This window comes from Thermobia domestica, chromosome 12, assembly GCF_964235325.1.
Source record: "Thermobia domestica chromosome 12, izTheDome1.hap1.1, whole genome shotgun sequence".
Taxonomy (NCBI): Eukaryota; Metazoa; Arthropoda; class Insecta; order Zygentoma; family Lepismatidae; genus Thermobia; species Thermobia domestica.
The window spans coordinates 159,317,758-159,331,926 of NC_137465.1; the positions used below are offsets into that span (position 1 = coordinate 159,317,758).

General features: G+C 36.1%; 1 protein-coding gene across 3 annotated transcripts in view; it reads left to right on the forward strand.

Moving 5' to 3' along the window:
* The first annotated feature begins 239 nt into the window (after nucleotides 1–239).
* Brd8 (Bromodomain containing 8) overlaps nucleotides 240–14,169 on the forward strand; it is a 108,167-nt gene continuing 94,237 nt past the window's right edge. For all 3 annotated transcript variants that reach the window (XM_081734319.1, XM_081734320.1, XM_081734321.1), the window contains exon 1: nucleotides 240–397. In XM_081734319.1, the coding sequence (XP_081590445.1) occupies nucleotides 364–397 (34 nt within the window). In that variant the 5' untranslated portion in view covers nucleotides 240–363. The remainder of the gene's footprint in view (nucleotides 398–14,169) is intronic.

Sequence of the window (14,169 nt, forward strand, 5' to 3'; positions counted from 1 at the left end):
CCTGACGTAAGTAATGCAAATTCTGCGTCTTGGAATTATCTATCCAGTGCAGATTTTTTTTCAGACACACAGGCAATGTTGTTAACAAGGTCTTTTTGTAATATTGTTGTCTTAAAATTTTGCTAAGACTTATAAAGTATGAACTATCCAATGGAACTACTCTGTTCTGAAAGCATGTCCTTACTTAAGTATAATTTTGAAGTCCTTGAACTCACGAACGGAATTACAGGCAATTGATTTTGAAACAGTAGCATGCCATAGTGATAAACGCTTATGGTTTTGCTTTTGTTTGGCTCGCTTCGTCGGAATTGACGTTTATGTTTATCAATTTTTCTTATCGTTGTTATTGATAAACAAACGGAAATGAATAAGTTGAAGATGGCAGCGGTTCAGGAGAGTAAGTGTGTTTCATGAGTATTTTTCGTAATATGGGTAACGTATATTTTAAAGTAATGAGATACTTCAGAATGCTTGTGTACTTGAAGCAATTTCAGGTGTTTTGAGGTGTATTATTTGGCGCGTTATTGCTAGATATAGCCAATTTTTGCGCTGTAGACCAATTAGGGAGTTAATATTCAGAAATTAAGTGCAAGGGTTCTTTTTTATTAGGTGGCAGTCCAGTCTAGTGGAAGGGAGGTTTTTTTATTGTGCTTTGCACTTAACTGAAGTGTTAGCAGGAATTGCTAACAAGTAAAGGCAAATTAAATTACGTGCTCACTTTGTCATTCTGTTTAAGCCTGACCACAAAAAAATAGTGATTCAAAGTTTCGGAAAGATTAATGCTAACCAGATTATTAATTTTAAAAAAGATTACAGTAATGTTACTTTAATAATAGTTAATTGGGAACAATTAATGTACATATTGAGACCTCTAAAGGGAGAACAGTAACAGTTTAAGTGGAGAAGATAATGTAACGGAGAAGTCAAGGTGTAGGTTTAGGCATTAGTGCCGTATCGCCGGACCAATTTGAAAACTGAAAAAAAAGCACCAAAATGTACTGCATTCGCTTATATTCTGTTGGATTACATTAAGTTACGTTACATTACGTTAGGCGCATAAAAACTAATGCAAAAACCAAACCAACCTGTGCTAGGTGGCCACTAAAAAGCCCGAATGCTACCTAACCGAGTTAGGGCAAGGAAAAGCTGGTGGGCTCGCGCCGGCGTGCGTACGAAGGACCGGGCGCGTTAGCGACGGTGGGTATGCGCGTAAGCGAGGGTAGTGACAAAATTTGTTGTTTGGCAATCGTCGATTGCAAAATTTGATTGATATCGGTCGGGTGGTTCAAGAGTGATGAAGTCACAAAGACAGTCAGTTTCATTTTTATTTTTTACATATATATCCCCCCCTACGTTACACCGTCAAAATTAAATGATAAAAAATTAACCCAGGCCCAAACGTCATCAATGTTGAAAATTTGATCGAGATCGGTTGGGTGGTTCACGATTTATTAAGTTTTATTCATTTTCATATATATGGTGTAGTAAAAAGTAATCCATTATTTTGGCAAGACATTGAAGGCATGACTTACCGTAGTTAGAATGATCCGATTTAGGTCATATATGCGCCGTTTTGTTCGATAACGTGTTGCCATTTGGAAGGTAATATCACGATGCCTCTCTCATAGAAGCCCTTGTCCCTAGTGGCAAAAAAATTGAGACAGTCGATTTTCACAAGCCTCTCTTGAAGCGACTTTTTCACCAGCAAACGTGTTCGCCAGGACAGGAACAGATGGTAATCACTAGGTCCCAGGTCCGGACTATAAGGTGGATACATAAGAACCTCCCAACCAAGCTCCCGGAGCTTCTGGTGTGTCACTATCGATGTGAGTGGCCTGGCGTTGTCCTGGTGAAACACAATGCCTCTCCTATTAGCCAAAGCTGGCCGCTTCTGGGCGATTGCTGCCTTCACACGGTCCAATTGTTGACATTACAGTTCCGAGTTAAGAGTTTGGCCGTAGGGGAGCAGCTCAGAGTAGATAATTCCCTGAAAATCCCACCAAACACACAGCAAAACCTTCCTGGCCGTCAATCCTGGGTTGGGTACCGTTTGCGCCGGCTCACCGCGCTTCGACCACGACCGTTTTCTCGTGACGTTGTCGTAAGTGATCCAATTTTTATCGCCAGTCACCAACCGCTTCAGAAATGGGTCGATTTTGTTGTGTTTCAGCAGCGATTCGCAGATGAAAATTCGGTTCATGAGGTTTTTTATCGTTAACTCGTGTGGCACCCATACATCAAGCTTCTTCTTGTATCCAGCCTTATGCAAATGGTTCCACACGGTTTTTTGTGCAATGTTTAGCTCTTGGGCAATCGACACAGTGCTACATGACGGTCGAACGCGACAATGTCCATGATTTTATCGACATTTTCGACACTTGGGATTCGGTGCGTAGTGCATCTTTGACGTCAAAATTACTGGAACGGAATCGACGAAACCAAAATTGCGCGTGATTGGCTGTTACAGTATCTGGACCATAAACACTATTCACATTTGCAACCGCCTGGCTTGCGTTTTCGCCTTTATCGAAGAAAAACTGTAAAATATAGCGTATTTTCTCTTTGCTAGTGTCCATTTTGACTCGCGCTCACACAACACTGAGTCAACTCATTACAACTATCTGAACAGTGTTTGTAGTACGCAATCTCATCGTTTGAACGCCATCTCGTTGAATCCGATCGGACTTATACAACGCGAGATACAGATCACTGAAGCCATCTATTGGCAACATAATGGATTACTTTTTACTACATCAGATATATCCCTCCCCCGCTCCTAAGCTCTACCGTCAAAATGATATGATAAAAACCACCCCAGGTCTGAACCTCATCCATGTTGAAAATTTGATTAATGTAGGTCGGATGATTTAAACGTGATGAAATCAGTCACTTTTTTTTTTATACATATATCTCCTCCCCTCACCCGCCCTAGCGCTGCACTGTAAAAGTGAAATGGTAAAAACGGCCTATGTTTAGCAGAAGGGGTCCAGCTCTTTTCTCTAAAAAATGTTACAATTTTGGTAATTTCTGTTCACATTCGGTTAGTTTATGGTAGGGTTGGTTAGTTTAAGGTAGATTAGGCTAGTTTAGGTTACGTTAGGTTAGTTTAGTTTATGTTATATTAGTGTAGGAGTCCCGCATAATTTTCCAAAAGATGATAGAATTTCGCTTATTTCTACTAATATTACGTTAGTTTAGGTTAGTTCAGGTTAGCTTACGTTAGTTTATGTTAGGTTAGGTTAGAGTTGGTTACGTTATATTACGTCTAAGTACTTGCATCACTCATTTCTCCTGTAAATTTTGTGATTTTTACGTGCTTCTGGACCCCTTGTACTAAACATACCCCGTAAAAACATTCCAGGCCCGAACCTTATCTATGTTGAAAGTTTGACAGAGATCGCTCGGGTGGTTCAAGGGTTATTAAGTTCTGTTTATTTTCATATATTTCCCCTCCCCTAAGATCTACCGCCGAAGCAAAATGATAGGAAACTTCCCGGTTCCGAACCTCATCTATGTTGAAAATTTGACTGAAATCGGTTTGGTGGTTCAAGAGTTATTAAGTCGCAAACCTACTCAATTTTATTTTTATATATGTTGATGGTGCATTTCTCAAAGCAGGTTTACTTTAGGAGGGCATAATAATTATGGTAGTAAATTGTGGATTTTCTGGGTCAAATCTTCTCTCGGAGTGTAGGAGTCTGAGTGTACAAAGTAAGGTACCGAAAGGACTGGGACGCGCGTCATTTGCAGTCAGTTACATTTAAATCAGGGTAGGCAAAAAACATAGTTTTTATTTTAAAAAAAAAATTTTTTTTTTTTTTTTTGGTTTAAATAATTTGCTCTATGTATTTATATTACATACGGACAGAAATAAGTTTGTTTCGCCTTGCTGGTATTATGCAACGACAGGGTTATGCTGGAAGGGGTCTTATGAGCTTAAAGCGGGATCCAAACAGCTTCCCGGCTTACATTCGAGAGAAATTGTCTTCCATTTGGACTCGAAACCGGGACTAATTGGCTACAAATGCAATGAGTCTGCCGACTCACTCACGAAGGCCTCCTGATTAAAATACGTTGTACTGATCTTTAGATACTTAATATAATTGTCAAGAGTAATTTCAGGACAAAAAGATAAATAGTTGCACAAGTGAAACCATTATACAGAATTACATATAAATCGATAAACTCCCGCGTTAGGCATTGGGAAAATCCTGTTATTACTTTAAATGCAAAGCAAATCCTGTTATTGCTTTGCATGTAAAATCTAAGGTCAACGTATCATAATCAGTACGCTAAAACTGAGGTATTAAATTCCAAATTTAGTATGTAGATATCATTCAACAAAACTAAAACGAAGTCCAATCCAAACTAATGTTGGAAGCTACGTAGGCAGTCGATAAATTTTGCCAATGTCTATCAATACATTTAGGCAAGCAAAAATATACAATTTGACTTCCTTTCGTATGTTTAGGCTTAACATCTTTATGTAATACCGATGTTATAAAGAAGACTTTCGCTTTAAAGTGACATCCAAACTGCTACTTGGTTTACACATGAAAGAAGGGTTATGATTCGACCGAGAATTGAACATGGGACACCTTGATTAAAAGGTGAAAAGGAGATAAAACTAATGCAGATGGTTTGATATGTGGAAATGTCATCATGAAGTTCACACGATTTAAAGCATTTTTCCTTTTTTTTCTTCTTTCTTTCTTTTTGGTTTAAACCATTTTTTTTTTGTGAAAAAAAAAAACAGCTGCTTTAAACCAGCCAACCCTGATTTAAAATACTACATTTTGGGCATCGTATTTTCAGTTTGTGCGTTTTTCTCTGTATTTTTGTTCCTTTTCTTGATTAACCTCATGTATTTTATTTGACGTCATCTCCGTCACTTCTCTGAGGTGTCGGAACACATTTCTATATTTTTTTAAGGAGTTTGGGTTACCAACTAAAATTCATTTTTGTCCTTTCTGTTCGCCCGTCCGGGAGACACAATATCTCAAGTACAATTTGGTGGATCGGCATCAGTTTTCGCCATCATGTCAAAAGTTAGAAATGAAGTTCGTTGGTGGAAGTAATCTACCACTTCCACTTTTCACGTTGATCGCTATACAGAAATCAAGTTCGTTGATGGAAGTAATCTACCATTTCCAGTTTTCACATTGATCGCTATACAGAAACCAAGTTCGTTGATGGAAGTAATCTACCATTTCGAGTTTTCACATTGATCGCTATACAGAAACCAAGTTCGTTGATGGAAGTAATCTACCATTTCCAGTTTTCACGTTGATCGCTATACAGAAATCAAGTTCGTTGATGGAAGTAATCTACCATTTCCAGTTTTCACATTGATCGCTATGCAGAAACCAAGTTCGTTGATGGAAGTAATCTACCATTTCGAGTTTTCACATTGATCGCTATACAGAAACCAAGTTCGTTGATGGAAGTAATCTACCATTTCCAGTTTTCACGTTGATCGCTATACAGAAATCAAGTTCGTTGATGGAAGTAATCTACCATTTCCAGTTTTCACATTGATCGCTATACAGAAACCAAGTTCGTTGATGGAAGTAATCTACCATTTCCAGTTTTCACATTGATCGCTATACAGAAACCAAGTTCATTGATGGATGTAATCTACCATTTCCAGTTTTCACATTGATCGCTATACAGAAACCAAGTTCGTTGATGGAAGTAATCTACCATTTCCAGTTTTCACATTGATCGCTATACAGAAATCAAGTTCGTTGATGGAAGTAATCTACCATTTCCAGTTTTCACGTTGATCGCTATACAGAAATCAAGTTCGTTGATGGAAGTAATTACCATTTCCAGTTTTCACATTGATCGCTATACAGAAACCAAGTTCGTTGATGGAAGTAATCTACCATTTCCAGTTTTCACGTTGATCGCTATACAGAAATCAAGTTCGTTGATGGAAGTAATCTACCATTTCCAGTTTTCACATTGATCGCTATACAGAAACCAAGTTCGTTGATGGAACCCCTGGGGACAGAAACCCTGACCCCACAGAAGACATGTCGCATTCCGTAAACCTATATCAACAAATTAGGCATAGCATTCAAAAATATTTTCTTTCTTCTAGTAGGTAGACCCTACAAGCAAAAATCTCCATTGGACGTAAATGAGTCTAGTGTCTGTTCATTTTTTTTTTCTGGAAAAAAAATGGAATATAGTAATCAATCAGGAATTAAGTGCATGAGAAAAATAAGTGTACAGAAAATTATTTGTCTTGAATCATTATCCTCGCTCTCTTAAACATGTGTTCTAATATTTTATTCCACAAATATAATTTGTTTTTATTTCCTTTTTGTTTCTCTCTTTAATTAATTAATACTTTAATAGTAAGAATAGGTTTCATCTCCTCCCTTAACCCAATATTCATATTGAAAGTGATTCGTATTAACGATTTTTGGTTTCAACGTTTATCGCCATCAAACAAAAACAGTAAGATATAGAGAGTCAGGGTTGGCAAAAACCATGGTTTTTATTTTTTTTAAAAAAAACAGGTTTTTTTGGTTTAAACCCGGTTGTTTGGTTTAAACCAGGTTTTTTTTGGTTTAAATAATTTGCTCTATGCATTTATATCACATATGGACAGAAATAAGTTTGTTTCGCCTTGGTGTTATTATACAACAATTGGGTTACGCTGGAAGGGGTTACATAAGCTTAAAGCGAAATCCAAACCGCTTCTCGGCTTACATCCAAGAGAAATTTGAACTCGAAACCAGAATTAACTGGCGATATGTCTGCCGACTCACTCACGAAGGACTCCTGATAAAAATACATTGTACTGATCTTTACATACTTGTTAATATAATTGTCAAGAGCCATTTCACAAGGACAAAAAAATAAACAGTTGCACAAGTGAAACCATTATATAGAATTACATATGGACAATTTCAAAATACTGCAGAGTACAGAAGAACTAATTTAGTCTAAGTTAGTTTACTACAACTTTTATAAGTTAAAGGAATACAACGACTTAATTTGCATATCAGTAAAAAAAAGTGAATAAAGATAGGAATTATTTGAATCCACTTTGGTTCTGACCCATTTATACATAAATAGATACCAAAGATACTTCTGATTTCAATAAATGCCTCTGGTAGGGTTTTGTATGACCCTCTCCCCCCCCCCAAAAAAAAGTACGGCACTTCGATGTATTTTACCAACAGTAAACATTATTAAAACGAAACAATATTTAGAATTTTTCTTTGATTGCAATTCCATAACAATAATAACAAACTATAAAAAAATCACAAAAGAAACATTCATAAAGTTATAAAAACAACAAAAGTTCCTTTTGTAGCATAATCTCTTTGAGTACTGAATGGGGAATTTAGGACTGAATATAATACGAATAATATATGGGAGTGAAACGTGATAACCCACAAATGTGTGTTCATCAAGATTTTACGAACATTTTTTGTTTTTGGATTTAAACTTTTTTTTTTTTTTTTTTTTTTTTACCCAGCTGGTTTAAACCAGCCAACCCTGTAGAGAGTAATGGATTTTTGATAGGAATTCAGCGTCCGACAAACAGGTTGATCTTATTACTCTGTTGTAACCAGTAGTTATGAGTATTTGTACTTATGAGTATTGGATTCGCGTAGTTCGGGAGTCTGCAGTAGTTTCATGCTGTAAACGAAACTCACTTGCAACTTACATATTCCGTTGGGATTTTAGTGAAACTCTGAAACTATTTTTTTTTTCACACATTCCGTACGATACTGTAAGCCATAAATAAGCCTATCCAATTTTCCGTTGTTTATTGTTTTTCATATTATCTTTTCTTCTTCCTATTTACTTCTGTAGACTTTTATTCCTGTATTTGCCATTTATTTCAAGATAATCTTGAATACATGCCGATTTAGTGTTCCTAAATCGTATACAACTTTGAAAAGTATATATAGATTAATACCTCTAAAATAGCGCTGAAATCTCCCATCAAGTTTGATATTTACTTAAGGGATAAACAGATAATTAAGGTCTTCTGGGAACACTCTAAGTAAATGTATTTACATAAGCATGACAGAAAGAATTGTAGCCACAAGAATTAAATAACCAGATTGTCTAACGACCTAGAACGTCTGGAAAAATGAGGGAATTTCCTGAAAAGCTGAAAAATCTTGGAAAAGTAAGAGGATTTTAGGTACTGATTTTTTTCCTTCTCAGAACAAATTATTTTTCACCTTTATTTTGCTACAGCAGGCACTTCTTACAATGGTATCCGGCATCAACACTACCTTCTATAAGAAAATAACTCTTATAATTCATTAAGTAATAAGTTTATTTAAATATAAAAAAAAAATAAAAAATAAAAAAAGTTTTCATACTGACAACACCAAGTCTTATCACCTCAACATTATACAATCGCTTAAATGAGGTCTTCAGTGATCATTGGATCGGACGTGGCGTAGTCATACCATGACCTCTAATATCCCCTGATTTTTCTTTTGGGATGCATAAAGGATAGTGTTTATTCAACTCCAGTACTGGATTTAATTGATTTGCGTTGGAGGATTGTTGGTGTTTGTGAAACTATCACATCACAGAACAGGGTTGGCTGTTTTAAACCAGCTGTTTTTTTTTTTTTTTTTTTTTTCAAAAAACCAACTGGTTAAAAAAACAAACGAAAAATGCTTTAAATCGTGTGAACTTAATGGTGACGTTTCCACATATCAAACCATCCGCATTATTTTTATCTACTTTTCACCTTTTAAACAAGGGGTCGAACCACAACCCGTGTTTCAAGTGTAAACCAAGTAGCGATTCAAGGTGTCCCTTTAAGCCAGCGTAGGAAGGAACCATTTCTGGACAGGGTGTTGGCATGAGATGAGAAGCGGGTCTGCATGAAGCTCCACGGCGCCGTCATCATGGTTAACATCCCATGAACTGGTTCCAGAACAGCCGAAACCAGTACTGCACCAGAAGAAGATCCTGCTGCGTGTTTGGTAGACTGGTCGCGGCATCGTGCATCGGGAACTGCTACCAGCTGGTTAGAACATCAATGCAACTGTGTACTGTCAGCAGTTGAGCCATGTTCAAGAAAAGCTCAAAACTGTGGAGCCAGCAGTTCTGAATTGCAGAGAGGTCGTCCTGTTACAGGACAACGCTAAGCCCCAAGTAGCTGGGATTACCCGGGACACTATTCTGCGCCTTGGATGGGAAACATTATTGCATCCGCCATTTTCCCCGGACATTGCTTCGCTCGATTATCACCTGTTCCATTCCTTGAATATTCAGCTTAGAGGGCACTAGTTCAAATTCCTAGTAGAAGTGCAAAATACACTTGATATCTTCTTCGCTTTACGGCCCACCAAGTTCTACCGCGATGGAATCCATGGCCTTCCAGAACGTTGGCAGAAGGCCGTCGATCGTGATGGGGAACTTTTTTTTTATGTTCCAGGTACCTCTTAAGTCAGATGTCGATGTTCGAAGGTGGTGGGTGAAATGTGACAGAACTTTCTTAGTTACCTTTATATATGAGTGTGCCGCGAGAATTCAGGTTATACCTGTAGTGTGCCGCAAGTTGAAAAAGGTTTGGAAACGCTGCTTTAAGCGAAAGTCTTCTCTGTGATAGCCTTGGTATTTCATAAGGATGTTAAGCCTAAACATACGATATGAAACCAAATTATATATTTCTACTTGAATGAATGCCTGTTGTTTTATAAAGAAGCCAAGCTTGCCTCTTATTGATAGAAATTGGCAAAATTTATCAACTGCGTACGTAGCTTCCAACATCAACTTGGATTTTACTTTGTTTGAATTTTATTGAATGATATCTACATACCAAATTTGTAATTTAATACCTCAGTTTTAGCGTAGTGATTTAAAATTTTACATACAAATACATTTAAAGTAATAACAGGATTTTCCCAATGGCTAAGGCGGGAGTTTCCCGATTTATATATAATTCTACTTGTGTAACTGTTTATCTTTTTGTCCTTTTGAAATGACTCTTGACATTTATATTAACAAGTACGCCTATGTAAAGATCAGTTCAACGTATTTTTATCAGGAGTCTTTCGTGAGTGAGTCGGCAATCGCATTTGTGACCAATTAGTCCCGGTTTCGTGTCCAAATGGACAATTTCTCTTGGATGTAAGTCGAGAAGCGGTTTGGATTCCGCTTTAAGCTTATGTGACCCCTTCCAGTATAACCTAGTTGTTGCATAATAACACCAAGGCGAAACAAACTAATTTCTGTCCATATCTAATATAAATACATAGAGTAAATTATTTAAACAAAAAAAAAAACTTTAAACAAAAAAAACCGGGTTTAAACCAAAAAGCCGAGTTTTTTGTTTTTTTCAATAAAAACCTTGGTTTCTGCCAACCCTGTCACAGAAGCTTGAAAACATGGCGTAAAATAGAATTTCGTTTGGACGCTTGCAGGGCAACATGTTGTGCACACATGGCGATCTACTGATTAGTGTAAAAATTTGTTGCATTGCTTTGTCTTTTCTCTTTCTTTTTTTTTTTTAACAGATTGATATTCATTTATTACGTGTTGAGTTATAAAAGTTTTTTAAATGTTAATCTTGATAGCGGACACGCTATATAATAAAAGATAGTGACTCTTGCAATTGAAGCCAGTGATTTATATATATATTTAAGTGAACACCGATAGAACTGTTTCTTTAATGTGGTGTTTGGAACGCATAGTTATTGAGCTTCTGCACGTATTATGCCTTAGCGACAGTTTTAGAAGTTCGTGAACATCGTTGTTGCGAACAAAGCCTTAGCAAAGTACATGTCTCAAAATGAATATCAATATGAACCCTGTTATAATTCCAAAATTGTGCTTTCTTTTTCTTTTTTCAGAATACTTGAGAATTGTAGGTCTGCTGAATTTCTATTTTTGCCTTACCCGGCTATTTGGTAGGGAATACTATATAGATATACCGTATATAAAAACCGTTTATATTTTCCTCTATCAGGGAGTTTCTCATCTACGATGCATATATATATTTATGTGTTTGTGTACATGCATCGTAGATGAGAAACTCCATGGTGAAGGAAAATATAGACGGTTTTTTAGTTTATATATAGACTTGAAAATTTGCAAATCGTGACCCGGAAAACCTGGAAAAGTCAGAGCAGTCGTTCTCATCAAATAACTGAGGAATTTTTAACATAAAATACTCTAAGGAAAGTGTCAGGTTTATCAAAACAACTGATGGAAATCAAACACTGTATAAACAAGATGGAATTACTTTAGAAGACTTCTTCGCAAATTGAAAGATATATGTATAAATAATATCTTATTAAAACCATGAAACTAGAATTAAACCAAGACAGTGGTATATTAGATAAACAATGGAAAAATATAATTAAATACGAAAATGTTCATGGTTAATTGTATTCAGGTATTCAAATCGCCATTCAAATATTCAGAGGGCCCCTTGGCTCAGTGGTAGAGCGTTCACCTCTGGTGCTTGGGGTCCCGGGTTCGATCCCAGACCCCACCATGTGAAGTTTGTGGTGGACAAACACCGTGTGCGTGGGTTTCCTCGGGGTTCTCCCGTTTCCTCCCACTTTCTTCATTCCACCATTTCATTCATTTCTCATCATCATCGTCTCCTTTAGCCTAACCGGCATAATCGTGGGACGTAAAACTCGAAGATTTCATTTCATTTTTTTTTCAAATATTCAGGTATTTTAATCTACCACTACAACATTTTCAGGAATTTTTCTACTTTTTAAAAAGAAATAAGATAGATTTGGTAATTGAGAACGATGAAATAATCTGGATCGACCGTTTTAAGTTGTAAATTCTCTGTGTTTCTAATAAAACGAAACTTAATAGTTATAGCTTTTTCAATATTTTTTTGCGCAGACTTCATACAGACAAGCTTTGCAAGAGTGGACGATCCACGTTCCTGATGAAAGTATCAACCTAAAAGATACTAAGCTCTTGATGAGGAAAAAATTACAATGCACTAATTCAAATGTTTTATTCTACAAGTCCAAAAAGAAAATGAATACTTTAACTAACAATATTTATTAATACAACAAAATACGAATTCCCTTCCTTCATGAACTCATTACGTACATATCCCTCACTAGCTAGAATAATACCTTAATAAACAGCTAAACTTCATAAAATAATAATGATGTTCAATAGTATTCCCCCTCTACACCTTTTCATAACAGAGTGTAAATATTTACCAAATAATTTTCATTCCACCAACTGATCACCCACCAATTCTGGCCTGTAACACATTCGTAAATATCAGGAATACAACCTGTGAAAAGTACATCTAAAAGTCACATTTTCAAGCTGTAAATTTTATCGTACTATGAATCACTTTTCAACGTGATTCTATCATACGACAAAATAATATTGGCACTAATCTATAAAGGATATAAGTTGTTACTGTGTGTTTCAGATGTAAAGCATCACGGGCAGTAGCCAATGGTGTGCGATATTCCGCGTGGTGTTGCCGGATTGCGGACTCCCCTTTCCCTTCTCGCTCTTCCTCCAGTTGAGATTATGACATACATTGGCAACATTATTCACAATGTAAATATACTATTCGAGCAAACTCAAGAATTTTGACTGTGCATCGTAGAAATATATATAGCAACTAAATTACTTACCTATTAACTTTTCCAGTGGATATGCTAAACACTCGTCTTCAACACTACTTTCACTATCGTCTATGTCAGTTAATGTTTCGTCATTGTCTGAATTTGAGTCTTGTAAATTTATTATCATGGACTAAAAAAAAAAATGTAAACACAAAAAATAATTCTTCAAGCCTGACATCGTAGCATTCTTTTTTTTTTAAAAAAAAAAAGAAAAAGAAAACTCCGCACTTGTACTCGATTTGCTTAAAAACATTGTCAACTATAATTTTGGAGAACAAACGAACTACACGAAAGAAAGCAACCGAGACACTGATGAATTCTGTTTATACTAGAAGAGAAGTTACGTTCCTACACAACTAGCCCTTTGTTTCCTTATCAGTTTTCATAACAAGTAACAGTTTTGGGCTTGGTGTAGGTGTCACAAAAGCAATCCGTCAGATTCCCAAGCAACTCGATATACTTGAGTTTGTTTTGGGTTACGATAATTTATGACACCATTCAGACGCCTGGTGCTTTTGAATCCCTTGTAGAGGAGAAAGGAGGGAATAAAAGTCGCATATAATAAGGTAGTGAAACGTGAAAGAAAAAGGAAAACATACTGCGTTCCTTCTGTCGAATAAGGAAGAATCTATCTTGAAGTAAATTTCGAAACAATGTTACGAACTTCACATACATTGTTCTTACGATGTTAGGCGCATATATATATATAAATCAGATTGCAAAGACGTGTAGTCACGCGAGAAAAGGGGCCCTGTCTTTCCAACTCCAAAATTAGGTTCGTCTGGTATATGTTTAATAAACTTATTTAATAGTTAATGTAAATGAGGGACGTTTATAATAAAATATGAAAATTAAAAAAAAAAGTCAAACATCATCAATACTGTTTCTGTACCTAAGTAAAACCACTAAAATTAATCATATACTTTATATTCTCATTTCTCTAACACGCGCACACCGTGTGAACTCACTACTATATTATTGCATAATAATATCTGAGGTGATATTTTTTCGAGTTTTTTTTCCTGTACTATTTTAACCCACATAAACACAAAGTCAGATAAACAGACTGCTATAAACAGCATTTGTTTTCTTATGGATAGCTTATTGATTCATTTCCTACAATCCGGTTTTCAACTTCACTACTGTCAAGATCCGTCTTTTGATAAGGTAGCATCGTGAAAATATAGTATGTGTATAGTATGTATGGTGAGTTAAAATGCTTTCATATTCTGAAAGAGATAATTTGTTCTCTTGTAAATGTGTGAAAAGCTTTACTCCCCCTGAAAGTAACGTTCCCCTAGAACAACCTGCTGGTTACACCCCTGATTATCCTGTAATAAAAGTTGAGTTCTATTTTCAAATTGAAGAAAAATCCACTGGAAATTAGACGCGGGACTCACCGCTCGTTTTACTAATTGTTTTATATGGAAACCTTTAAAAGCGTGTATCATAACAAACTAGTTGACATAAAAAGATGTAGTTTTCACTTATGTGTTCGTAATTCTTTTCTCTACTTCGTGAAGTGAGCAGTTGATGTGCTAATACAATA